Source organism: Patagioenas fasciata, chromosome 8 (genome assembly GCF_037038585.1).
Source record: "Patagioenas fasciata isolate bPatFas1 chromosome 8, bPatFas1.hap1, whole genome shotgun sequence".
NCBI classification, from domain to species: Eukaryota; Metazoa; Chordata; class Aves; order Columbiformes; family Columbidae; genus Patagioenas; species Patagioenas fasciata.
In genome coordinates this window covers 36,069,015-36,096,176 of record NC_092527.1, presented here as the reverse complement: position 1 = coordinate 36,096,176, position 27,162 = coordinate 36,069,015, and the positions used below count along the sequence as shown (strand labels likewise).

Sequence of the window (27,162 nt, the reverse complement as noted above, 5' to 3'; positions counted from 1 at the left end):
CAATTGCTGGTTTAGCTCCGAGCAGTTACGAACCACTGATGGACACGGGAGCAGTGGCTGGAAGAATCCTGTTTATCAGGGAATCCGGTCTGGCCGGAGCTGCTTTTGCCTGTTTCCTACGGGGCAGGCAGATAGGCTTTGTGTTAATTAGGAGGTACCGCTAATTTCCTCCAAGACTTCATAAGTAACAGCACGATCCATCAAAGCGGGGAGGTAAATAAACAGCGTTTCTAAACAGAACAAAGTGAAGACTCCAAAGGCCTCTGACCTCACCCTGGTCGAGTGGCAAAAACGTGGGTGCGTGGGCGTGTGTTTGCGCCGACGTGGGGGGAACAAATCACACAAGTGGCCACGGAGAGGCTGGGAGCCGCCGGCTTTGTTCAAAGGGAAAGCGTTAAAAACCTAAGGCGAGAGGGGCCAGATCCGTGCCGCGGAGCAGAGCCGGGACAGTGCTGCGTGGAGAGGTCGGGATCGGGGCCCCTCTGCCCGTCGGGGTCGGGACGGGCCGGGGGAGGCATAGGCGGAAGCCCCCGGTCCTCGTGCCCGCTGCTTGGTGGTGACAGGACTGAGAAGGGCCGGGGACAGGCGAGACGGGGCGGGCGGGGGGGGCGGGTTGCACCGCCTTCGGTCGATAGACAGAGTAAATGGTTGGAGACGGCGCAAAATCAGCCGGTCCGATTTGCAGTCCCTTGCCCGTGCGCGGGGGAGTGCGCACCGCTCCGCGCCCGCGGGCCGCCCCCGCGCAGCGCTGCCAGCTGGGGACGGAGTAGGAGGGGTCTCCCCGCGGCCTTCAGCCCCCTGCCCAGCCCGGGGGTCCTCCGTGCCAAATCCCCGGCGAGGCGCGGAGAGCAGCGGGCTTTCCGCGGGGCCGGCTATCCTCCGGGGGGGCAGCAGGCCTCCGGCAGCCGGCACCGAGATTTCCTTCGAAAGAGCAGTAAAAATCCGCCCGAGTCTGCAATTCACCACCCGAAATACACCCTCTCTCCCCCACCTCTCTCAGTTATTTAATATAAAATGTATTTTTAAACACCCGCTCGGATAGCATCTCGCCAATATTTATATTTCCACGTTGCCTGGCATCCACTGTCCCACATTAGACTCTGCCTCTCTCTCCCTCTCTCTAATCCTGCCACTTTAAATAGATGAATTAATAAAGCAAATGAGGGTCTAATAAGCTGACTGTCCTGCCTATTGAGGCAGGGGGAGAGAGACTAGAAAGTGCGCCAAATTTGTTTGCAGTGGATCAAGGCTAGCCGCCTTTGCTTCACTTTCTTTATCTTAATTCCGACTTGAAAAGATATAATTATCTAGTTTGAACAGAGCTGCTATCAAATCCTTCTCTAGGCAAGGCAGGGGAGAGCTGGAGTGGATTGCAGTGTTCTGAGCCGCTTGGTGCAGCCGGAGATAGGGAGTAATGAAGTTGTGGAGTCCTGAGATACAAAGGGCATTAACCTCATTAGCATGAAACCTTTTCTTCTAACCATTGTGGGACCCTTTCAGACTCCTAATCCCCCCTATTTTCAAAGCTTGGTTTGTAATAAAGCTTTTAGGGTTTTTTTTCAAAGCTAATGGCATTCTCTGAAGATTTTATTGCTGTTACGCTACATAGGACGCTTAATTTTTTTCCCTCTCTCCCTCTCCTCCCTCACAGTTTTTAAAAAAAAAAAAAAAAAAAGGGAGGGGGGGAAAGTATATAAGTATATGGTTCCTGCAGAAATAAGCCTTTTATCAAGATGGGAAACAATTTCTAGAAAGGCCCAAGTCTGCTGTTCAGCCGCGATCCGTTTTATGTGTGCCCATTTGCATGGGTTTGAAGTGGAGTGCAAGCCAACTTCGGCGAGGTAAAGGTGAAATGTGCTCCCTGCTTGGTTTCCAGATCTGCACCATCAGCTGTTCGAGAAGAGGGGGAAAGCAACGAGAAGTTTACCTTGGGAATAACTCTACTAAATAATTAGCTTAGGTATAAATGGAAGGGACTGCATTGCGACATGCGTCCTAACCCTGCCTGGGCCTCTCTCACATGTGTAGCGCTAGTGAAAGGAAAGTCACCGAGATTGTATAAGGAGCAACGTTTAAAAAAAACATCGGATTTTTTAGGAAAAAAAAAATAAATTTACATAGTACCCGATAGAGCCAACACGTGCGCAGAATGTCTAATCTTAACTTTTCAAGGCAGGATGTTTAACAAAGCTCGTATTTTCGCGATGCATTGTAACTTCGCCTTATCACAGTGTAAAGGGTAGTCAGATTGTCCTAAATTATGTCCAACTAGCCCCCCTGGATCCACGGATTAAGAGATTAAAGGAGACCACTGGGCAATGCCTCCTCTTTCCCCTTCATATTCCTGGTATGATAATTGCCTAAACTGATTTGCACTTTCACAAAAGCTTGCAGGATTCTTTGTAGCTCGAACAGAGCAGACGAGGTTTCTCTATCAATGGAAATAAAACTGATTAATGCAGTCTATCAGGCTAAGGAGCAAATGAAGCATGAAAAAACAACTGTGTACCCCCAGAAAACCGGCTAGTTTCCTCAAGGACCCAGAACAACTTTTTTCTTCCACATCTTTAATGTCAGAGTTGCACCCTGTGCTCAGGATCGCTCCCTTAAGGGCGACGGGGAGAGCAGGAACTGAGGTGCAGTCCCAGCGTCCCAAAACCTGCTTCTCGTCGCCAGGACCTGGCGAGGGAATTTAAAAGACGGGAGGGGGGGCGAAAAAAATCCTCTCCTTAAAAATAAAATACACATTTTTTTTGCTAAGGAAAGCCCTTATCCCGCAGCGCCTGCTGCGGAGCAGTGTCCCCCTCCCATTACGAGCCGGTTCGCACTTCAGTTTCCAAACAGTGAAAGGGTTGGGTTTGTTGTTGTTGGTTTTTGGTAGGATCTTTTTTAAGGTATTTATTTACAGCAAGTGGGTCTCTGCGGCTTGTTTTTAGAGGTCTATTTAGCAGGCGGTGAATTCATTAAGAAAAGGTGGTGGTGGCCGCAGGAATGCGCGGCCGGGGGAGCGCAGGCTCCCACCGCAGGGGCTCAGCAGCTGAAAACTGGAGGGGGCAACTCCCGTTTTCCGAGAAATTGGGGTGGGGGAGGGCAAAATATATTGCTGAAAAATATAGGGCATATTGATAAATCTTTATTGACAAAATATTGACAATGACATACTTCTTGGAAGTATATAGTGTGTTAGAATTCTAACAAATTAAACACAAAACACAAAAATATTTACATTCTGGTAAAGAAGACATGAAGGAAACATTTGTCACTTTTTTTTTTAGTAGCTCTATGATCTCGGAATATTATAAGGTCAGTGCTTGAAAATTGCCCCAATGAAAATGGCCATTAGAAAAAAAAAATCAATATTCTATTTTCAGTCCCTTTTCTCTGGATCCCCCCATTCTGGGAGATGTCCCCATGGCCAAACCTGGTCGCTGGATTTGCGCTTTATGAATCCTAAAAAATAATAATCATCTGGTTTTGCAATGAGGATACAACGCGGGGGGAGGGGGGGGATAATTTGATTTGATTTTTTGTTTTTTGGCAGCAAAAGTTATGACCAGCCCGAACCTCCCCCCCACTTTCCCTCCCATCCCTCCCCTGCCCCACCGTGTTTGTCCATCCGGAAGGAACACTATGCTTTGTTACTGCTACTTCATTTATCTTTCACAAACACTTTGACGCCAGAAGTTATCATAAAATGTTTACAGACTGCACATTTCTCATAAAATAAAATTAAAAAGCACACAAAACCTGTCTTAAAGGGAAAAAAATTACAATTCACTTCTGTCTTTAGCAACCGGGGTAATTTTTTTCCGTTCTTTTTTTTTTTCTTTTTTTCTTTTTTTTTTGCCCAGACGGCTTTTCACATGCAATTCAAGTTTCTGAAACAGGTGTGGGGTTTGGCTGCTTATGGAAATTTCTCTTTTAAAGACGGAAGAAACTGTGAAGTGCAAGATGTCCTGTAAGGTGGTAATTTTTCTGGTTTGGTTGGGGGGAAGTGGGCTGTTTGTTTCGGGGGGGGGGGTAAGTGTGGGGGTTTTTTTTCAAGATTTTTTTAAAAGATTTTTTTGACGTTATGCTTTTAAAAGTGGACTGCGAGAAACGGAATACCTGTCAATCACCTCGTCCCGGTGTTTTGGTTTTGATTGACAGATCCCCCCTTGCCAGAGCGGTGCCGGCAGTGCCACAGTCCAGACCTGTCGCGGTGTCCCCCTCGCTCGCTCTCAGCCGCCTCCAGACGGGAACCGCAGTTTTGATGAAGATCTCCGTGTCCCTTCCCCGCACCGCCACGCTGGGGGTGGGATGTGAGCCTTTAACACTTTCTGTTGGTGGAGGTGCCTGGCTTTGAAAAAGTCCCAAAGTAACAGTTTTTAATCGTCCGATGTGACGTCGATTTCCTCTGGACTGGCTTGTTTGGTGGCGATTCTCCACCGGTTAATGTGATGAGTCCCTTTTTTCTTCTGTTGTGAGTCTGAACCTTCCTCTTCCAACTTTTGCCGCTTGAACTTTGTCCGTCTGTTCTGAAACCATACTTTTACCTGCGGGAGGAAAGGCACCGGGCTTTAGTCCGACGCCTGCCCGGACATCGGTGCCGGGATGTGCCGAGATGCTCCGCGTCCTGCCTGTACCGTGCCCTGCCTGCACCATGCCCTGCCTGCACCATGCCCTGCCTGCGCGCTGCCACAGGCCCACCATTCCCCTCCGGAGGACCCACGCGTGTAGGAGAGGGCAGCCGCACCACTGCGTGTGCGCGGTTCCCCTCCCCGCAGCCGCGCAGCCGGGCGCGGGACGGGCAGCGCCACGAGCAGGAGGCACCGTGTGCGCACCTGGCGCAAGGTTGCGGACCTTCCGCACACGAGTAGCCCCGCGCAATGCCCGCGCGTGGCGCCAGGCACCCCTCGCGTGGAAAACCAGGCGTGTCTGCGCGGCTGTGGGCTGTCAGCACCGTCGGCCCCACCGTCGGGGCGGTCTCTGGGGCGGCTCTTGTTACCCGCGGCCACGGACATCGGGACAGCGATCGCGACCTGGGGCGGGGGGAGCTGGATGGGCTGCGAGACGCCCCCCGACCGGCACCCATAAGCCCGGCCCGGCCCGACTGGCGGGGCAAAGAAGAACGAGGGCCTAGTCTCTCCTAACGGGGCGGCGGGACGAGATCTTCTCTTTTTTTGGAAAAAAAGAATAAAATGAAAGAAAAAGCCTCGAGAAAGATAAACGTCCGCCCCTCCCCGTAGAGTCTCCCCTGGACGCGCCGTCCAGGAGCGATCGTCGTGAGGCGAAATCTGCAAAGTGTCGTCGTAAATATCCCTCTGAATTTCTGCAGCGCCGAATAAATCTGACTTAACCATCCGGCAGCTGACTTCAGTGCTTTAATTACAGATAGTATTGATCTGGGAGCTATCTCCAGGGCTGGCCACACTCCTTGTAGCGGCCAAAGGTAAAGATTTTTTAAAAAAAGCAGTTTAAACTCTGGTTCTGTCTGAAAGTGCCTGATAAAGGCCCCAGCAAGGGGGGAAAAGGGAACTGGAGCATTTTAATAAGCTGGTTTAACCCGCTTCGCTGCCTCTTCAGAACAGAGACCTGCCTGGCTGGACACACATCTCTGCTGCATTTTCATATTCTCCAAAAGTCCACCATTAAAAAGCTGAGCGGGGAACAAGGGGTGAGTTTAATTTGCTTTTAGTTTGCTAATTGAAGGGGAGGACGGTTCATTTCTGCACGCTGATCTCCAAAAAGGGAGCTCATTTGTAGGGGACTGGGGGTTTGACATCGGGACAAAAGACCCCAACCAGCTTCGGAATCAAGCAGCACAAAGACCACCTTAAATACAGCTTTCCAGTGGAAATAAGCCTGTGACCGGTCCCTTGTTTGGAGAACCTCATAAAAGTGGCGATCCCTTTTTATTGTTTTGTTAGGGAGACATTTTAAAACAAAAGCTCCAACCTCTTTATTGCTTCCCCCACGAAAAGGAGGGTTTTTTAAAAAAAAAAAAAAAAAAAGTGTTACAACTTAATCCTCCCAGAGAACGCTGTGTTTACTGGGAACTTTGAACTAGGCTGCGGCTGGGTATTTTGGCATTCTTTTTTTTTTTTTAAGTACAGTGCCACATACTGTAGCAGAGACAATTCCCATCTGGAGCCCTCTCTCCACCAGTCTCCTGGAGGGGCACAAAACAAAAGCCCGACACAACAACAATAACAACAACAACAAAACAACCTCCCAAACCCCGGCCTTTCTTCCGGCGAGGAGAAAACCGCGTGAAAGACGTCCTCGCAGCGGCCTCGCTGGCCGTGGGTCCCGCCGTCGGGGGGCAGCCCCCGCCCAGCCCCGTTCACCGCCGCCGTTCCCCGCCGGCTCTGCGCCGCCCCACGCGTGTCCGGCCTCGGTACCCGCCATGACCATCACCCCGGGACAACTGGAGTAGAAACGTCCCCCCAGACAAACGACAGAAATACTCTCCGGTGCAGTTCTGGCCCGCAGCCAGCCAGTGGGGGCCGGAGGGGGGGATTCCTTATAGTGAATAATTTCTCTGCTTTTATTTTTCATCTTTATGCCCTCCTGAACCGGCTCCTGCCCGCTGCTGGACGCGGGGCTAGAAACGAGTGAAAAATCATTCAAGAAGCTCCATTTCTGCAGCAGGGCCCAAAGCGGGGTTCTTCCCTCCGTCTTTTGCTTTGCGGGCTTTTTCCCTAACATTCAACTACTTCTTGAGGGTCACACCAGTCCCGCAGAAAAATGACCAGGACCGCCCTTCGTTTGCCGATCGCAGATCTCGCTTCTCCTCTTCCCGCTCGGGCCGGGGCTCCGGCCGGTCTCTCTGGGGAGACCCAGTGTCCCGACCCCAGCGTCCCCCTAACGCCCGGCCACGGCCCCGCGAACCAGCACAGGCGATGGCTCTCACGAACGCGGGAGGATTTTATAACACCCAGTCGAGGGGGGACCTCTCACTCCACTCCACCGGCTCAGGGCTGCAGGCCGAAATGCCCCCAGAATTTGCCCGTATTTTTTCCCACATCTCCGGGCCGGCCGGGTGGATTTTCCCACGAAGAACACAGTACTTTCACTTTCCCAGTTGCCCACTCCCTGCTTCTCCCTTACCTGAGTTTCCGTGAGGCTGAGGCTATGTGCCAGCTGTTTTCTCTCTGCTCCTACTACATAATGGTTCTTCTCAAAGGCATGTTCCAGTCTCAGTAATTGGGATGGGGAGAAAGCTGTACGGATCCGTTTGGGTTTCCTGGCCAGTGCATTGTGCAATAAGAAGCTCTCCGGACTGGTTTCATTCCCTGGACAACAGAGTAAAACAGAGATTAGCAAAACACTTTCCCCAAACGCACTTTTTAGCGCAAGAATTTTTGTCTCCCAATATTAGTCGCAGGAGAAATTTGAGTGTAGTTTCTTTTTTATCTCAGTGCCTTTTAAAAAAATAACTTTTTCCTTCGATAAATTGATGGAGGGAATGAGCAGGAGAAATTAAAATACTAAAATACAATCAGGGGTGCACTATGAAAAAAAAAAAAAAGTAAAAAATATTGGTCAGAGCCGGGCTGCGGTATTTGCGGCTTCACCCTGCAGCTTCCCCCTTTCCCTTCATCCATCGACAGCCTCACATCTTTCCTTGTTTAGTTGATTTTTACACCCTCCCGGCGCGGTCAGCGGGGTAGCGGCGCTCGGTGCAGCCCCGGCCGAGAGGCCCCCTCCCTGCCTCGGGAGCCGGCAGCCCGCTCCCCAGCTCTCTCCCAGCTTCCCATGCCCAAAGCTCTGTCCGGGGCCTTTCTCTCCCCGTTCCGCTTCGTTTTGCCAGTGTGCTCCCCGGAGCGGGGGTTCCTGCCGCCGCCGTGCTCCTGCCCGCTGCCCCGCCGGCGCAGAAATAAAGAAACAAACTTCGGAGAGGCCACGGCGAGGCCATCCCAGCCGGCCTGCGGTGGAGTGGGGGGGCTGGGAGTCGGCTGGGGTTTTTTAGTGGGTCTCTGTCTCCGGGCTGGCCCTGTGCTGCTTCTTCGGACCGTTCTTTCCAAGGTGGGAAAGCCACCGAGAGTCTCTTTCCGTAAGTGCATTAAAAATCGTTGCAGGAGGAGGGTATGTTTGAAATCAGGCTGTGGCTCAACACCAGGACATTTCCGCCTTTCATCTCCCGCTCTTTAGCAATCGCCTGATGACTGCGACAAATAATCTGGTGAGCGAAACCTGTAATTTTATTCTGAGAGGGTAATAATCCATTTTGTATCTCTGTCCGCCTGGCTTCGGAGACAGCGACTCCTTTTCCAACCGGGTCCAACGGCTGGACTGCAGAAGGCCAGGGAAATGGACATTGCAGGTGATTTGTTTTCGTTCGGAATTAATAAATTAAAATTCCGGGGGGGGAGAAAAAAAAAGAAAAAAGAAAAAAAAAAGCCTCCGAGTGAAGGTTCATCTCATTTTTTTAATTTTTTTTTTTTTTTAATAACTAAGGAGCCTGTCTGGACCCATTACGGAAAAAATCAACTCACCCTCCGGAGAAGACGCTGCCGGTTGCAAAGGGTTAAACAAGGGGGATTTTATTGATTGTGCGCCATTGGATTTGGTTATTTTCCTTCAGTCGCTTATTAGTCGCTTGGCAGCTGGCAGCCCTTCCCTGCCCGTATGGACGGAATCGTGCCCTCTGTCCCCAGCCCTGGCTCTCCTTTCGCAGCCCCATCTCCCCGTGCTGCTCCGGTGCTGGGAGTGTTTTCCCCCCAGCCTTCTCCTTTCTCTGGGTTCGTTTCATTTCTCTCCTGTCCCCGCTAACAAGGAGAGCGGCCGGATTTGGGCAGGAGGCGTTGGGACGCACAGCCCCGGCAGCCCGGCCCCGGCAGCCCGGCAGACACTTCAGGGAACCCAAACCTCGCCACCCTTGCATTCTCCTCTTTGCGGGGAGGCTTGCTTCGAGGTCTCTTCCGTAGCTTTTAATCCACGGCAGCAAAAAATTATCCACCTTTTCTCCCTGCTTTTAACCGGGGCGAGAAAGCCGCAGAAGTCCTGGCCGGCCTTGCCTTCCCCCCTCCTCCCAGGGAAACCAAAACAAACCGGGGAAAGAAATAAAGCAAAACCAAGCCGAAGCCCCTCGGCTCTGACAACTCTCAAGTTTGGCGGCGGGGGAAGTCACGCAAAAAAGACCCTCGGACCGGCCCAGCCGAGCCCGTGGCTCCGGACAGCACTCGCCCGCGGTTCCCCCGCATCCGCGCCGCGGCGACCGGTCCGGGTCCGCCGGAGGATGGAGGGGTGGATCGGAGGGAGAAGACAAGTTGCACGTACCTTGAAATCTGTGGCCCAGATACCGGTAGCGGTGTATTAGCCAGGGGTAGAAGGTGGAAGGATCCCTTTGCTGCGAGGCGAAGAGCGGGTGCGTGGAGTGCGAAGCAGGCAGCGGGTGGGCGGCCAGGGCGTGGGGAGGGGGTACGGGATGGACCGGCACGGCCGGGTTAGGCGGGTGGGAGACGGCCTCTGCAAAGACCAAGTCCGGGTTGGAGTATACCCCCCTGCCAGTGGAGTGGAAGCCGTTGAGAAAAGGGTTCATCGGGCTGGAATTGGCATAGCTGAGCGCCGCCGGCCGGATAGGATCCTCGGAGCGAGACGCGGGCAGGGGGCTGTCTTTGGCCACCAGCGACTCGATGGTGAAACACCGCTTGGGTGTGGGCTGAAACATGCTGCCGCGGCGAGAGTCCCCGACCAAATCTCTGCCTGGCTCTCTCTGGTGCGCGGGAGGCGATCCGGGGAAGTTTGCAGCAGGGAGTGACTTGAGGAGGGATAGATACACACATAAATAGACAGGGGCTGGAGGAAAGGGAGGCAGCGGCAGCCAGCGGTACCCAAAAGGGAGACACACACACGCACCACGCACACACACACACACAAAAAAGTTGCTGGGAGAAGTTTCCCTCCTGCAAGGAAAAGGCGGTCGGCCCCCCCACCCCCCCTCCCTAAGTCCAAAGACAATCCATGGATGTGATCGGCCCCTTCACAAGTTGTGCAAACGATTTGTTAGTTCATGAGCCTAATTAGTGCTGGGATCACATAAACAGCTTCCTCTGAAGCCTGGTAAATGGCTTGATGATTGGTCGCTATTACTCGCCTTGAGGTTGAAGGGGGAGACTCTTTAAAGTGCGTCAGAGGGGAGGCGAGCGCCGGGCAGCGCCATAGGGAGGGATGGAGCCGCGGATCGGAGTGCGGCGGGAGCGCGCCCGCCAGCGCGGGGGGAGCGCGCGGCCCCGCGCAGCCTCGTCCGCGCCGCCACCGCCCCCGCGCAGCGTCGCGCCCGGCCCCGCTCCGCTCCGCCGCGCTGCCCTCCCTCCCCTGTCGGCGCCCGGCGACCGAGGTAGGGGGACGGGGGACTAGGGGAGACTCAGCGGGGGGGGGTAGGGGGCGGGGGGCGCCGCATGTCCTCTCGGAGTGTGGGGGGCGAGAGTTAAGGCTTCTCCAGCAGTGACACCCGTCTCCCTGCCACCTCTCGGGTGCTCACAGCCCGGTGAGGTTACCTGGATCAGCCCCGGGGCGTCCGGGAGAGATGCCCCGCTTGGGAAAGGTTTCGTCCCGGTGAGAGAGCGGGTCGCCCTCCTCCTCCTCCGAATTTATTTATTCACCCTTCGCTCCTGCGCACTCCCCGCACCGCGCGGTGCGGAAAACAAAGCGGAGGGCAATTGTATTACGCAAAGCTGGGACACGCCGGGCTCCCGCAGACGGGACAGGGGAGAAAGTCTCCGGTTCCAGCCTTGTCCGTATTTTCGAGATTACCTTTGGGTCCGGGGATGATTTTAGGGCTGAGTTCTCCTCCTCCCATTGGCTGGTGCTGCAGAATAATTATGATCACATCCTAATACTCTTGGCTGGTGCTTACTGTTTATTGGTAGTTAAGGATCTATTATCTATTAATCAGCCTCCCATTTTTGCCAATTACATTCTTCTAAAGTGAAGTACCAGCAGGTATTTTGCACATTTACAATTAATGATAAAAAATCTGGCGTACTTTAAATCTATTACGGCGCTGTGTAATTTATCTTAAAGATGCGGAATTGCTAATGTAAATTGTTTCTGTTGAACCAAGGGATGGGGGGAGTCTTAAAACCAGTCTAGCGTTTCTTTCCTCCCTCCTGGACTTTGTTTTCTATTTATTTTCCACTTTATACACAAAGAATCCGTTACTCCACTGTATAAAAATATGCTAAAAAATCGCTATCTAAACCGTCCTCGCCAGTTTCCAGTAAAGGGCGAGCTAAACTATCTTCGCCTTTCCCGCTGTCTCCTAAAAGCCTCTGTTTGTAGCATGCCGATATTTTTAACACAATACCGAATCGACGGACTAAATAGAAGTGACAAAACAAGCGCTGGGCTCGCAGGGATGCCGCTGTTCGTGCGCCTTTGTTTGGGGACGTGTTTTCCTTTGTGCACCCCGCGCGGGGTGCACTTTGTGAGGGAGAAGTTCACTTTCCGTATGAAATGTAAATCTGTTCTCCAGGCGTTGGGCGGCTGTATGTACAGACATCCATATCCACACGTGCATGCGATTGCAAAGACAATGTGAGAGAGATGTTTGTACGGCGTAATTCAAGTCTCCTGACAGATTTTGCAGCCCAGTGCCATTCTCCCAGGTTGCACACGTTGGGAAAACCTCTCCTGCCCGCACACATCCGGGCAGACACGGGCGCTGGGCTCCGACCGCGCTGCACCGAGCTTGGGCGAGATATGGATTTCCCTCCAGCCCCACTCGTGTCCCTCGTGAACCGCTCGTATTTTAACTTTTTAAGTCCTCTCACTCACTTTTCCGTGCAACTTTTCCCCCCTCAACTGGCAGTAACGCTCGTCTTGCGGAGATGTGGGGTTATTGATATGAGGGAGGCTGAGAAAGTGCTCTAAATACGACGGGTGTTTGAGGTGCTGATTTCGACTTGGGGTCTTGGTTCATTAGCACTGATAAGGAAAAAAAAAAAAAGAGAGAAACTTCTTCTAGGAAGAGTGTTCTGCATCTGCGTATTTACACTTCTCAAGGACTGCAGAAGGAATCTGAACTGGAAAAACTTCAACTCCTTTTTTTTTTTATTCCCGTTTTTTTTTCCTTTTTTTTTTTTTCCAGACATCCTGACATAATCACAGAGCTCCTTTGAAAACTGCATCAAGTAATTTAGCAGTTGAAGAGGGAGGAATTATATCCGTGTGGAAAAAAAAAGTCATACACACAGAGCGAGGATAACCCTCCAAAACGCTCGATAAATTTCCCTCGACCCTCTTAACCGCCGAAGAAATATCCTCTAGCCTAAAATCCCTTCCCGAAGGGGGGTCCCGTTGCTCTGGAGCTCAGCGGAGGAGGCTGCAGCTGCAGCCGGGAAACTCTCGGCTGCCAAGCCCGATCTCGTCCGGGAAAGCGGGTGATTTCGGCCGCAGCGACCTGGAGCTCCCGGTGCCGCACTGAGCCCTTCTCGCTCTCTGTGCTACATGCATACTTATCTATTCCTATGTATATATACGTGTGTGTGTGCGTAGATACATACAGGCAGAGAAACCGCAGAGATCGGAGAGCACCAGCTCTTTCTGGGTTTTGTCATAGAGAAAATAGGCCGGGGACAGTCGAAACAAAAAAAAACCAAAAGGGGTCGTGATAGGATTTCCCAGGATTTTCCGCTTTCCCCTAGATTTCTGTGTCACTCTCCCACTCGTCGCCGTGGCTGTTTCTCGTGGTCACCTTCCGCGCAGCCCACGACCCGTGCAGACCTTGTGCCCGCTGCACCCCAGCCGGGGCCGTTGTCCTTCAGCCCGGGCTGTCCCGGGAGCATCTCCCGAAGCTCCTTTTCTTGAACTTTTCCTACCCAGCATCTTGACAGGCTTCTCTCGCTGTCTTCTTGGCGTCTACGAGGAGAAAATCTGGCAGGGGCTCCCTTCCCAGCAATCCCCGATCTGCTCCAAGCACACTTAGAGGCAGCCTCTCTCGGAGGGAGGGGTGCGCTACATTCGCAGTCAAATTACATGGCTGGCCTCAAAGGCACTAGCTTCGGATTTCCAAATTAATACTCATCTTTTAAAAGACGAGCCAAGAAGAAAATGCGAGGAAGGCCTCACATGCGGGAGACCTCGGGGTAAGATGATTGTTTACGGGCTGATCCAGGCTGAACTTTCGCGGGTAGGGGGATGGCGTAGAGAGAACTTTCAGCCTCCCATTAACTATTTTTTTTTCTCCATGCGGGATCCGTCTCTCCCTTCTCTCTCCGGTCCCAGGGATTCGTGCCCAGAGCGGGAAGGGGAGGTGGCCCAGGCAGGTCGTGTCTGGAAGGGGGCTGCGTGAGTTAAAGAAGTGGGTAAAATGCCTAATTTAATTTGTGTCTGAAGGTCCTAAAATCCCAGTCAGTATGCCTAAGCGTGCTGCGAACAAAAGTATTGCAAAAGTGCAATACGTGGAGGGAGACAAAGGAGCCCCGGACGTGAAGCCGAACCGGAATGGGCTGTGGTGCTCTGGGAACGGCCGGGGCCCTCCCCCCAGCAGGTGGATGTCGTCCGAGGGGGTGTCGTTGCCGGCCCTGGCTCCTCCGAGCACCCAGAGCCCCACGTGAACAGGGCCTCGCTCTCCATGCAACCAGGGCCCCCGAGTGGAGCAGACATACGGGGTGCTTTCCAGAGGCCTCCCCATCGAGGAGACCAGCCTGGAAAACCTCACACCCTTATTTCGGCCGTACAAAGCCGGGTCAGCGCTGGGGCCACCGGTGGGTAGGGGCTGCGGCGGCCACAGGGGCCGGGAAACGGCCTCGTTGCCCCGGTTCCCTCCCTCCGGCCCCGGGGAACAGCAATCCGGGAGCCTCGCTTTAGTGTTTTCTTTGCGACGCTATTTCAGAGCATCCTCCCCTCTCATACCCTAAAGCCCCTACCCGGCCGCGCAGCCCCGGCCGGTTGCCGCCCGGCTGCCCGTGCTCGGCACTGCACAAACCCGTCCCGGCGCTCGCCCTCCGGAGCAGCCCCGGCTTTCTTTCGCACATCTATTTTTGTCGGGGAAGTTCGGACTTGTGGTTCCGAAATGACGTTTGTAACGCGGGACACGAAGGAAAAGAGAGAATCCCAGGGCTGACACCCCAACCCGTAATCTGCACCCATCCATGCCAGACCTGGGGTCATTTTAAATGTCAACAAGTGCGGAGGAAGCGAGAGAAAATAGCGGAGCTGCGTGCGGGCGCGGTGAGCAGCGCGGTAACCACGGCGCACCTCGCCGGGACGGACCACCCGGTCCCGACGGGCATCCTCGCACAGGTCTCCTGCTGGCCCTGTCCAGTCCCTGCCCGGTCCCTTCCCGGTCCCCTCCCGCTGCGCGGGCCCCAGCGTGCATCCGCGGGCCGGCAGCGCCCCCTGCCGGCCGCCGAGCAGCCCCGCCCGCCCCGCGGCTCCTGCGCCGGCAGCGGCTTTGGGCAGGGCCCGGCTGCCGCCCCGGGGAGACCTGCGCTCGGGAACAAGCTACCAGGAGCCTTAAGGCCGTTTAATATATATTAAGCTCATAAGGGCTTCTTTTTTTTCGTTTTCCCTTTTTTTTTTTCCCTGAAGGGCACAGAGTCTGCACTCACACACCTTCACGCACCCACACGTGTGTACGCACACACGTTCGCGTACTTTAAACCCTCCTCGGCGCGATACCCGTTGGCACAGCGCTCATTTTAAGCCCAGCGTTTTAAATACACTCATCAGACCGGTTGAACGTCTAAACGCTGTAACTGCCGGGGAGCCGGACTAGCAGCTCCCAAACTACGGAGCCAACCCCTGCTTTTATTTTCACCCCCTGTTCATAATCGTGGCTTGCTACGCGCCATGTATGGCAACTTCTCGCAGTCGTGCATAGTGCGATGTGGGCGAGAGGCGTTTTCAAATGTTTCTGCCTTGTCTACTCGCTTGCCGGGTTGAGCTGGAGGCTCCATCCCGAATGGAACCGTCCCGTCGGGGCTTCCGTGGCCTCGGAAACGCTCAGGATATCGGCGATATGGCTAACAGAGGAGTTACTGCCGGTTTCCAGCAGCCGGGTGCTGAACTCGCAGATAAACAGGCTTTGCCCGGCAACAGCTACCCGAGCAGCCCCTGAAACTGCGGGGTTTTGGCGATGTATCTCCTCTGGAAAAGTCCATTTCTGCCACGAGGGCTCTCCCTGGATGAAAACTCACCAAACCCCCCAAAATAAACAAATATAGGCAGAGCTGCAGGTCAGCCAGGGGCTGCAGGTGTCCGGATTCCGGACATCTCACGGGAAACCGTTCGTCCACTCGCAGGCGAGCGAAAATGTTTCCGAGCCTCCACCGTCGGGGCCGAGGTTGTGTGTCGTGGGAAGATCGTGCGGGGGAAGCTCTTGCACCTGGTGGTTTGGTTTTTTTTTTCTCGATGGAAGACTAGGCATCCCGAAACAGAAACTCACCCTCCGCGACATAAACCCCTGCTTTCCATCTGGGCGGGACGTTAACTGTCCTAAGTGGAGCGGAGGAGACACGGGTGGACCCCGGCGGGTGCGCAGCATCCACCGCCCCGCTCGATGAGGCGCGGAGTTGCCTTATCCCTTCAGCTCTGCTCTCCTCGTTCTTGTCTCCCTTCCCGATCCTCCAATTATTGTTCTCCATCACTGCCGCTCCTGTGGAGCGCGGCCAGGCTTTTAAAAATTGTTTTAATCTTTTTCCCCCTGCATCCCACAAGAAGGCGCGGAGCTGCCGCCCTGCCCGGGTATCGGCAGGTCCCACACCGGGGTCCTCCCGGCAGCGGCCGGGGCGGCCCGAGGTGGCAGAGGAACCTCCCGACGGGGGGGATCACACCCGACGAGAGGGCTATAGTGACAAACTTTCCTTAACTTTCCTCTGAGCTGAGCGCGCTACGGTCGATACGGGAGAGGGAAAAGAAAAAGAAAACCAAAACCAACACCAAAATAAACACAAAAAAACCCCAAACAACCAACCAGTTAAACAAAAAAGAACCCCAACTGAACCAAAATAATTCTTTAAAAGCTACGTTTCTATGGAAAAATAGAAAACTACACTACGATTTACCACTAGCTCTATTCGACACTTTTTGTTATTACTGGAGGACTTTTAGTTTCTCATTCAGACTTTCAATTTTGTTAGTTATTCCTTCTTAACGTGCTTCTAGAGGGCCCGATCCTGCCGTCCAGCCAGAGCACGTTCGCTTTTCATTTCACGAAGCCTTTTCTTGGGCAACAGGGAGGGTCATCGCTATTTTCTGTAGGATTGAGGACTTTTTATTTAACAGACGATGTCATGTGCTGAATTCTCGTGTTGAGCACCGCAGCGGGAAGCCCCTGCCTGGCCCTGCCGGAGGGAATCCCCGGGAAACGGCAAACACCCCCGGGAGGCCGGTGCCGCCTCACCTGGCAGCTGCGGACCCGGCCACTTGGGTCGAACCCGGAGGAAAGTTAGTTCTGCTGGGAGTCAGCCCCCTCTCCTCCCTCTGCTCAGGGTTCGGATCGATGCTTTTTTCCGTATGTGTCCATTCTTGCTCATCGTTTGGAGAAATTCGAGCTTGCAAAGACCAGAGAGCTTTTTGGGGAGGATTCATCCTGCATCCCCCCACCAGCGTCTTCATCCACCCGAGACATCTGTCTCCCGGTGACACGCATGAGGTGGAAGGAGTTTGCAATGAAAGAGATGGAAAAGCTCTCAAATAATTCTCAAAACTTCCAAAGTGTAACGATTCGATATTAACACATTGAAGTGTCATTTAGGATACTAATTAATTAGTATTTCATTCTAAATAATGATTTTTTTCGAGGACTTGAAGTACATAATTGCTTGCAGTGGCATCTTGGAACAGAAACTTTAAGTATCCCGCTTTGACACGCATAATCCCGCTGAATTCCCTCTGTAGCTGATGCGTGTTCCCAAATATTCAAGCTCGCAGAGATGTGCACGCTGTGGAAGCCATACAGAGTGTAATAAAACAGAACTTCTAAAGCAAAATCAGCGGAGTTCGTGGGTGTTTCAGACCCGAGGTGGCTTTTTCTACGTGCATAATGCATGTCAAACATATATGCGAGGACTTTTGCTTAAACTGTGTGTGTGATTGCATCTAGTTACTGCTCCATTACGCTGTGTTGGATGCTCCCATCCAACAACTGCCTTCAGCCCCAGAGTAGTTCCGAATTAAAGGCGCTTTTACAGTCTATTTTTTTTTTCTTTCCTGGAGGGGGAAAAAACAAAAAAGTAAGCAAAAAGCTTGCTTCGGAGTTGTAGAAAACTTCACCGCAGTGCAGTGCACGAATGAGGGAATACCCGGGGCAGAGGTGCCTGCCTTTCCCCGGATCTCTTCGCTGGCTATTCCCCTCGGGTGGACGCAGCTCGCTCACCGCTGATTCGGCTTTTTTTCGCCGCAGAGACAACGAGGAAGGTCAGGCCTGTGCGGGGAGTCACCGCAGAAACGCGGCACCCGCCTCCGCGCACCGGGCTGTGAGGGGACATTGACCGTGGCGCTCGGTCCATCCCTTCGCAGCTGTCAGACCTCTCTGTAAGCACCCAGACACCCCGATCCGGTGGCAGGGCCGTGCGGGAATAGCCTGTGCCGGGGAGCAGGGGTACGAGCAGCGGGCAGGGCTTTGCCCCGAGTCGGTGCGCTCTGCCGGGCACGGCCCGGGGCTGCCGGCGGCAGGCAGGGCACCCCGGGGGCTGCAGCGGCTCCTGGGAGCCGGCCTTTCCTCTCCCCTCTCCGGCCATTCAGGAGACAAGAGTAGCAGCCGGGAATCGAAAGTGACCTCCTCTCCCGACTCCTGCTAGGTTTGGGCTGTTTGATGCTGCAATCCCAGGAAAGTCTGAACTCGGGGGATAATTTTCTCCATATGGGCGAGCGAGCGCGCACACGGCGGTTCGCTCCAGAAATCGCCTACCTCCAATTGTTTTTCACTCTCCACAGTTACAGGGAAAGGAAAAATAGAAGAAGAAGAGAGAGTATCTTTTGGTGAAGAAGAGGCAAGATCATTTGGCAAAGAAAGTGGTTTTTGATGGTAGGTCGGAGAAAGCAGCCGGAGCTCGGGGCGGAGCAGGCGAACTGCACCGCTCTTCGCGCCCCGGCGAGAGCTCCGGTCAGGGCCCGCGGGGTCCCGGAGTGGTAGAAACTCCCCACAGCCAAAGGCAAGGGATGGCGAAGGCAGAGCGGGAGCCTGGACCTCTTAGTAGGAAGGCGTGCGTGAGGCTGCGAGGGGTCTGCTCCACCCGCAGTGCCGCAGCAGAGTCTCGCTGCTGAAAAATCTGCTCTGCAGCTTTCCCGCTCCCCAGCACGGTGTAGCCGAGCCCCGGGTGACGCTGCCCGCAGTTCCCCGCGTAGGCAGAGCAAAAATGTGGATAACGGAGGAACCGTGGCAGGCAGGGCGGCGAGGAGGCAGCTCTCCCCGGGCCGCCGAGAAGGGCCCGGAGGCATGGAGAAGGGCTGCTCGGTCTCCGCTTCCCACCTCCATGTTAGCACGGGAGGGCTCGTCTCCGCTTTCGCTGTTATTTCAGGAGAAGGGAGCGGGGGAGGAATGGGAGAAGCTTGTGGAGGGTTTGGGGAAGGTCGCAGCCAGGCCACGATGTGGCAGACACTGCAGAGAGGAGCCGCTGCGAGGGGGCAGGGGAGCGGGGCGCAGTACGCGACCCCCCCGGGGGCAGCAGAGACCATCACTGTCGGTATAATGTATTTTGTTATTTTCTTAAAAAATATCAGTGAAACTAACAGATTTATCTGTAGTTCGCTCCTTGTAGCCCAGCGACCAAATCTACGCATCAACAGGCGAGGATGTTTACGGAGATGGCAGATGGTGCCTCGCTGAGTTCTCCGCTGTATCACAACGGGACCGAATTGCTTCACGAAACGATCTTCCCAGACCAGGGCTGCTCCTTATAAACGAGCAAACCTGATGTGTTTATTTGTTTGTTTGTAAGAATTGTGCCGTTTTCCTGCTTGCAATTTAACTGCGCGCCGCTGCAGAGAAGTCCGCTCCTGGAGATCGCCGCAGTGACGTGGAGTTAAGGAAATACTACAGGTGTTACTGCGGTGTTTGGGAATTAATCCTCCTTCCTTTCCCCCCTCCTCCTTCCCGGAGTTATTTCCTAACCTACCCAGATAGCTGGGAAAGTGTCCCACATACCCTGGAGCTGTAAATTGAGCGCTGAAATACTTGATCTCACTGATCTTTGGAGAGTTAAATCTGGCCTCGTTTTACAAGAGGAAGCGAAGTCAATCTCGGAGGTTTTGCGAAGAAAGGCTATTATTTCCTTCAGGATAGACATTTAAGTTGTTAAATATTAGTTTTTAATTACATATTGTTCTTTTAAAAATAATGTTTATACTTAGGTTCGGGCAGGTATTCAATTGAATTTTCAAACAGTTCTTTACAGGACTGATGGAAAATAGCCCATTGTGCGAGTGCTCGGCTATGTTTCTTCAGCAGACAGCTCTTGAAACGTTCACCATTGTTCCCCGTGCCCCTCACCGAGGCCGCCGGGCAGAGCCGGGCCCGGGGCTTCGCACGTTCCGCGGGCGCGGAGCCGGCACTGGCGGGGACCCCGGCTCTGAACCGCGTCGCTCCGCGGCGGAGCTGCGCGGGGCTGATCGCTGCGACAAAACTTCGCGGTGACAAAACTTCGCGGTGACAAAACTTCGCTGTGAAGTACGGGAGGGAGCAGGAGACGCTCTCTCTGGAGCAGACGGGCAAAGCCATAGAGCGAAGAAACTAAAGGACAAGAACCTGTAATAATGAATAAAACCTTCGCTATTAAATGTAGATGAGAACCCCACGGTGATTTACGAGCTACTCCACCGGGTCCCCCAGGCCGACCCTATCTCCCGTCCCCCCACGACAGGGTTCTGGTGGCAGGCTCGCTGCAGGCTTCGTGAGTGTCGTGGCGGTCAGGCTCGTAGGGTACGTGCCCAGTCGTGTTTTACTGATTTACTGCACCCACGGAGGGGGTTCCCCTCGGTTCGGTTCCCAGGGCGCCCCGAGCGAGGGCCTGATCCTGCCCCTCCGCAGCGCCGTCCTCCTCCGCTCCCCAGCACGCTCAGCTCTGCTCCTTATATAGAAACACCACTGCCACTTTATTTTCGGGCTTTGCCCCTCCCCACCTCCAGCAGTCACCCCAATCCGAGGACGCCATTTTGCAAAATACCTCCGCACCCCTCCGGCTCTTCCCGAACCTTTTCCCCGGCAGTGCCATTTACACCCCCTTTGGCCTCAGCATCCTCCGGGGGCCCCATGCAGGACCTCAGAACCACAGAGCAGGGGCCTGGATCCCTTGGGCCGCAGATCACACTCTGCTCCACCGAGAGGCTCAGGGACCTCTGGCTGGACAGGTAAACACTCTCTAAAAACAGTGCTACAGGCACTTTGCGCTGGAGCTGCCTGGTTTGGAAGTCAAGTTTTTGGGTTTGGAGGGGGTGGGAGACTTATTTTGACATGTAAATATTCCTGCTCTCCATAAACTGGCAGAGTGGACTAAAATGAACACATGCAGTTCAGCATTTGTTTAGCTAGATGCATCTCACAGATGAATATTGGCTTTTCACCTCCAGGTCCTAAATGGGAAATAAAGAGAGGTTAGTGTCCTCTATTCTGTTTGCAATTGCCTATCCTAGGATTAAAGAGATCTCCATTCTGTTGGCTGTCTTTCATTTAACTATTTGGAGACCAGAGATGGAAAATATTTGCCGAGAAGAAAAGAATGGCTGCATGGGATCATTTGCAATTCAGTGTGAAAATATTCTACCAAACCCATTTCTATTCCAGTGCAGTTGAAAAAAATAGCACATAGCCGTCAACAGCCCATTCCACTCTGCTGGACAGCACGGAAAGTTTTAGGCAACTAAATTCCTAATGGGAGACAGCAGCAAACAGCACAATCATGTCTTTGACTAAACTATGTGGCAGCTTTAATTGCTAGAAATGTTAGTAATGGTTAAAATGTTACAGTTTTGGTAAACGAGAAACTTCCCACGAATGATAAATGGTATAGCCTATATGTACAGGAACCAACAGAAGCATTAGCTTCAAGTGGCACATTTGGAAGCACAGAGGAACGAGCACTTGGAAGAAAGTCAGGATAAACGCAGAGCCGTCCAGTGTAGCACGCAGGGTGTGTGCTTGAAGGCAGCACATCCAGAAACAACTGCTTTTCAAATTGATGCTGACAAAGAAATGAGCATCATTTATGTTTAAATACCTTTTCACTGTCGCTGCTGCCATGGGTGGAACATTTAGTGTGAAAATATGCTTCGTAAAGCATGAGCGGAGCTGGCCACCCTTGATTCGCCCCCAGAGCCTTGGTTTGGTTTTTGTGGAGAGCTCTGCTCCTGGCACTGGGAGCAATCCCTGAGCTCCCTGTCCTGCTCCTGCCCGTGCTCATCCCCAGGTCTGACGGGATGCTGCAGCTGGACAGTGCCCACTTGTGGCTGACCTTGTTTGAAGCAGAAGATGCGACAAGTCCTTGGAGGGGGGGTAGCCCACTCTTAAAAAACGGAATTCTTGAGTTGTCCAGAGCTGATTCTTACTTGCTTTGGTCACCCCAAAATGGACGGGGAGGGAGGAAGAAGGGAATTACAGGTACCTGCATATCCACTCTGTGTTAAATCTGTGTGCGAACACCCAGGATCCCTGAGGAACCCTGGATCTCTTGAATCCCATTACTGCACTGTTCAATGGAGTCATGTACAGGTCAATGGAGCTCTGATACTCTGGCGTCTAAAGCCTTCCTGAAGGAGCATTTATTTATGGATTATTTATTTGCCATGCAATAACGTCTAGCAGACCCGGTCAAGCATTAGATCTCAATTATTTTAATACCAGGCTCCTCTAGGTATATAGCACCAGATGACAATCCCTGGCACAGGGATCTAAGTAAGAGGGCAAAGTATCTGTGCTTTGAACAAAGCAAGAAGAGAGAGTATCAAAACTACAGGAAGCCATAGGTGAGAAATCGTGAAGCTGAGGATAAAAGACACTCCTAACTCCAGTGTACTGATTATGAACTGTTTTCTTCTCTGGCTGAAGCCAGTGTTAAAATGTCTCATGATATTCATAATGCAATATTAAACTTATCACAGGATGATTTAGCAGTCACATTTAGCTCTCAAATAGTCTTTCTTCTTTTTTTCCCTACCATATTAAACAAGTCCACTGTCATGCAACACTATGCATTATTTGGTACAGAGACAACACCATTCTTGACAGACTGTCAAAAAGCAAATCACAGGACACACCGTAGGACCAGGATGTGCAGTCACAGTGAAGGTGTCTTGCATACGTGATTTAGGAATTACATTGCAACACTTACTCTGACCTAGTGTGTCATTATGAACAATGCTTCATTAATACTTCCTACAGAGAATCTCCTTTCTTATTTAGAACAACTAAATAGCAAGTCATAAAAAAAATGGCCATGTGAGCTTGGAGGAGGGAGCTTACCACCAAATTTTCTTTCTGACTATGATGCTATATAATCCATGTCTGTGGTCAAACTGAAGAAAACTGAGGCCTCAGAGGGAATAAATCACATCTGGTTCATTTAGCTTTGTATTTTTCCTGATTTTTCCAACTTTTTCAATAGACACTGATTCCTTAACTGTTATCTTTAGATTGGAGACTCTCAGACAACGGGTAAGGAACGGTAGCTCCAGCCATGGCTTCCTACTTCACCTTATCTCAAAACCTGCCAGCAGCCAGGGAAGCTCACTGAAATAAATGGGAAAGGTAAAGTGTTTGCAGACACATATCCATTGAAACCTGGTTTTCCTCTTCAGCTGTGTCAGACTGGAGACTGCACTTCAACCAATGATGAACTCCACCTTCAGCTCCAAACAAGTTTCTTGCCGTCAGACGTGTTCTGGAGAAGACGCAAAATGTCATTTTTCCTGAGCAAATTATTCCCTTAAGGCTGTCTGTCAGGCAACTTTCCTGAGCCATCAACATGTTCTGCAATTTAGATCAGAAACATTAGCAGCTACCAAACAAAAACATACAACACACACAGGCAGCCAAAATAGAATAAATAACTGGTCAGGCCTCTGCTATGCAAATACTTTCAGTCAGGTAAAACAGCACTACATTACCTTCAAAAAGTTCATTAAAAGGTTCCCTGGAGCTGTGTTTTTTACCCACAGCAGTCAGTTTTCAGGTCACTCACCATACAACCTGTCAGAGATCGTCGGGCGCCGGTTGTATTACTTGGCTTTACTGTTTGCATTACTTTTGTGCCAGGCAAGCAGACTCCACAGCAAGAGACAGAAACACGGAACAAGAGGATGGTCCCTGCCCCAGAGCACTTCCGTTCTTAATCCAAGATGCAAAAAAAAAGAGAGGGAAAAAAATAAAAAGGAAAAGAAAACAGCAGGTGGAGACAGGGAAAGGAAAAGAAAGGATGAGACAAGACTGATTAGTGTGATACTGAGCGGCCTCAACGCAGCAGCTGCTATCTGGCATCAGATTCTTCATGTAAGTGATGGCTGGATGGGGCCTATAAGGAACTTGCCAGCACATTTTACCACGAGCCATACGTTCTGTGTCACAACTGCCAAAAGCGCTTTGGGGTTGTAAGGATGGTTTGTGGTTGTGGCTTGGCAGAAAGTATAAGGAGGCAAGAGTGTGTGTCTTTCAACTCTACTGATATGCCAAGAATAAAGAAAAAAAAAAAAGCAAGGCTCTCAAGCCCAGTCCTTGTGACATTATCATGAAAAGTAATGTTTATTTATAACAAGAGAGCAAATTTGTGAATCACAAAACCTAACTGGCAGCCTTAAGTGATTTGGAAGAATGAGTTTGAAAGTCTTCTCCCACCCCCCCAACCTATTCAAGCTGCAATTGCAGGCGAAGTCACTTCGCCTGCAATTGCAGCCCACACAGTGCTCGATGAGTGTGGTTTTTGAAGGGAGGCTGGGAGCAGCATTTAGGAGCTCCTGGTTCCTGCAAGGAACTGCCAGATGTTCACAGGAGGTTGTCTCACAGTCAAGGTAGGAGCTGAACTGCCCCCCCCATTTTTTTTCATTGCATATATCTGGCACAATATGCACCTCAGTTTGGAAACCTTGACCTATATTAGGTTACACTTCTAGTTAAAAAATCATTCATATCAGTTTGAAAACCACATCCTTTAAAACATAATGTACTTCAACATTCTTTTGCTCCCCCCTGCCCCATGGCCTCTAATTTAGTAGGGTTTTAAGAGCATCGTGTGCTTGAACTCGGAGCTGCTTCCAGGCATCCAAAAAAGTAATTAGAGTATTTAGGCTTTAAATGGATTCTCTTTTCAATCTAAATGGTATCACACATCAGAGATGTCAGCATGAGTGGTTGAAGAGAGATTAGAAATTCTCCTAAACAGTCTGGTAATTAAATCATCTATACATCCACATATTTGGTTGAAGAAGCTCTGACTGCCCTAGGCCCCGTTTCCTCTGTACTCCTACTGCCTCAGAGCATATGGTATAAAAAAGACATCCTGTCTGAACACTTTGGGTGTCAGTCCAGCTATTGGCTGTTCATCTGGGATTTCTCAGGACATCTCCCTGAAGGAATACTGCTTTTCCAATGGAGACTCCTGAGCCCAAACCTAGACAGCTATTTTGGTGCTTGACTCTAGCCAGCAGTTGATGGAATTAGATACTAAAAAACCTTCAGGGTTTACACCTTTATCTTTTTATTCCTCACATACAGTACCTAATGTCTATCAATCATTGAAATAAGAATATGGCAAGTAATGGCTAGATTCTGCTCTAAGTTCAGACCTGAGAGCAGTTGTTATAATTAAGCCATATTAGTTGCTTATCTTAGTTTCTTTTTCTCTGAAAAGAGGCATAAACAACAGCTGGAATAGCCCTGCCTCACATGGGGTAGTGGCTGGTACCACTGTACAAACTGCCTCTCAAGCATCCCCCTGCCACTGGGCAGGTTACCACTGGAAGGAGATTACAGTCAGCATCAGACTGCTCCGGATCACAGTGATATCCTGCACATATGCTCGCGGGAAAGTCTAACCTGTCAATATTTATATAGCTAAGATAATATAAATAAAATCAATCCTTCATCTTTCTTCTTGCCTAATTCCAGACCCACACACTGATCTTAAACCAGCACGCACATGAAGTAGACTTAGATGATTATGAGTGGCCCAAATGATCATGCTTTAATGCTCTTGACTATGAGCTTAATTTTCTTTCTTCACTTACAGAGGAGCTGCTGCATGGATGTTCTCACCTTCTGCTAGTATAACTAAATTTGGAGACCTTTGTGCAGGCTCATTCCTGATACAGAAACAGATATAGGCCCTTTTCCTACTCCTTTCCTTCCAAGACATATGAAAAATTTGAAGAAGTCAACAACTTAGAAGGCAATGCAAAAGTTTTCCCATACTATCATTGTACTCAGTAATGTGGAAATGGCAACAGCAGCTCTTTTGCTAACTGCATCCTTTTTGTTACAGTAATTTCTACAATAACCCAGAAATACACCATCTCAGATGCACACAACCAGCTAAACCAATAGGTAATAAGATTTTAAAGTGACCAGTATTGAATCTAATTGTATCATCTAACTCTTAGAATATATTTTGTCTTAAAAACCTGACAGAATTTGTCTACTTAATCACCATGCCTGTGTGGTCCCCCTTCTGAGCATGCCAGAATGAAATGTTAATCATAAACAATGACATCTCCTGGGTGGATTTTACGTTCTGCAAGATCAGTTTCTTTATGTCTGGGAAGAAGGTTGGTGACTCACGGCAGCCCAGTAACCAGAGCTAACTATGCAATATATAGGGTGACTCCAGCAGGTACCCCAAGGGCACTTGTTCCACACCCTCTGCCACGAGTCACACAGCAGCCATGTGCTGCTGACCAGATTTCAGATATTTCATATAAAATACTGAGCCTCACAGTTAGCATGTCTTAGCCTCCTGGGCTCGGAGCACACCCATAACTAAGGGAGAAAAGCCCTACACCTTCAGTGCAATATAAAAATTGGATTAATGTTTTTTAAACACTCCTCTCCCTTGTCCTGGTCTGACAGCACCAAAGCAGTCAAGCCCAAGGACTCCAAGAGCCACGTGGAGGGGCATGATGAACCGTCCCTCTTTCAAGTGTTTGCAGCCTCTACATTTGCTGTTTTATTTGGGCTTTCTGAAAATGCACTTCAATGAACTGAATTACTTTCAGTTGTAAATCTAAGATGGAAAAATGCAGTATTAGGCATATCTGGCTCGTCGTCCCCCAAGTAATATCCATATGCACATTCCTTCCCCTTGCCAATCTCTGTTTGCTCATGATTCTGCTGGATTTTAAGTGAAGGACCTTGCATATGGTAGCAGCACTCCATTCTAGGCAGCTGCAGGTTTAGGAATGAAATACAATATGGAAGTCCTTAAAACAAACAGAGACGTTTGGACTTCTAAGTACAGAAGTGTTTGAGATTCACTAAATACACACAACAGATCATTCTTTGTGCTTCCAAAGCTTGTTGGAGGAAGCAGGGCTTGTCATTTAGTAGAGTAATTATAATGATTCATTATTATGATTATTAATTATAATCACATAATCACAGTAATGATTAATAATTATAGTCATTACTATTTATATTAGAAGAGATGCTAGAGGCCGCAGTCAGAATAGTGGGCCCCATTGTGCTTCCTATGGTAAGGACAGATGATTAGGGGCACCCTAATGACATAGGGACTGTAGTCAAGGACCCAGATCCTTTAGATCTGAGCACTGCATTTGTTTAATGCAATAAGTACAGTGTGGTGAGGCACCACATGGGGTGTGAACGGAGATGTGCAGTCCTGTCAGGAATGGAGCATCAAAAGGCAGATGATACCCTGGGGGATGGCAATGGGACAATGACAAGGGAAATGCCAAGTGACAGAACTATAGAAAAGTGACCTGCAGCTGCAATATTTGCAAAAATAGTGTCTGCTTCTACGCATCTCCTTGTCCTTTGCTTTGTGACAACCTTGTGCTTGGGCAAGATGCAGAACTGTGACAAGCACTGCCAAACTTCAGCAGGTCCCAACTCATCAGGCTGTTCTTGCCCAGTCAGCTCACATAGATGTACTTCACCAGATGTTCTCCTGCCTTGACTTGTGAGGGACTTACCCCCTTCTCCCCTCTCTTCTCCAGCACTGCTTCCCCATCATCTACACGATTTAAACTTGGGACTCAGATGTAAAAATACCACCAGTGCTTGTGTAAATG

At 51.0% G+C, this 27,162-nt stretch overlaps 1 protein-coding gene and 3 long non-coding RNA genes across 6 annotated transcripts in view; 3 read left to right on the top strand and 1 right to left on the bottom strand.

Moving 5' to 3' along the window:
- Window positions 1-3,113: 3,113 nt before the first annotated feature.
- On the bottom strand, window positions 3,114-10,855 carry EMX2 (empty spiracles homeobox 2). Its single transcript, XM_065843605.2, is given in 5 exon segments — window positions 3,114-4,535; window positions 7,093-7,277; window positions 9,265-9,745; window positions 10,485-10,531; window positions 10,534-10,855. Coding segments are annotated over 5 exon segments (1,134 nt in total). The 5' UTR covers window positions 10,787-10,855; the 3' UTR covers window positions 3,114-4,367.
- Window positions 4,435-9,473, top strand: LOC139828573 (uncharacterized). The gene is made up of 3 exons (XR_011740352.1): window positions 4,435-5,656; window positions 8,137-8,308; window positions 8,443-9,473. It is a non-coding gene; the product is annotated as an uncharacterized lncRNA (long non-coding RNA).
- Window positions 10,231-27,162, top strand: part of LOC139828572 (uncharacterized) — a 73,794-nt gene continuing 56,862 nt past the window's right edge. For 2 of the 3 annotated variants that reach the window (XR_011740350.1, XR_011740349.1), the window contains exons 1-3: window positions 10,231-10,324; window positions 23,180-23,413; window positions 25,398-25,459. This is a non-coding gene — a long non-coding RNA (uncharacterized lncRNA). The remainder of the gene's footprint in view (window positions 10,325-23,179; window positions 23,414-25,397; window positions 25,460-27,162) is intronic. The other variant, XR_011740351.1, reaches the window with a different exon arrangement.
- Window positions 10,962-19,727, top strand: LOC136104546 (uncharacterized). Its single transcript, XR_011740348.1, has 2 exons — window positions 10,962-17,959; window positions 18,679-19,727. It is a non-coding gene; the product is annotated as an uncharacterized lncRNA (long non-coding RNA).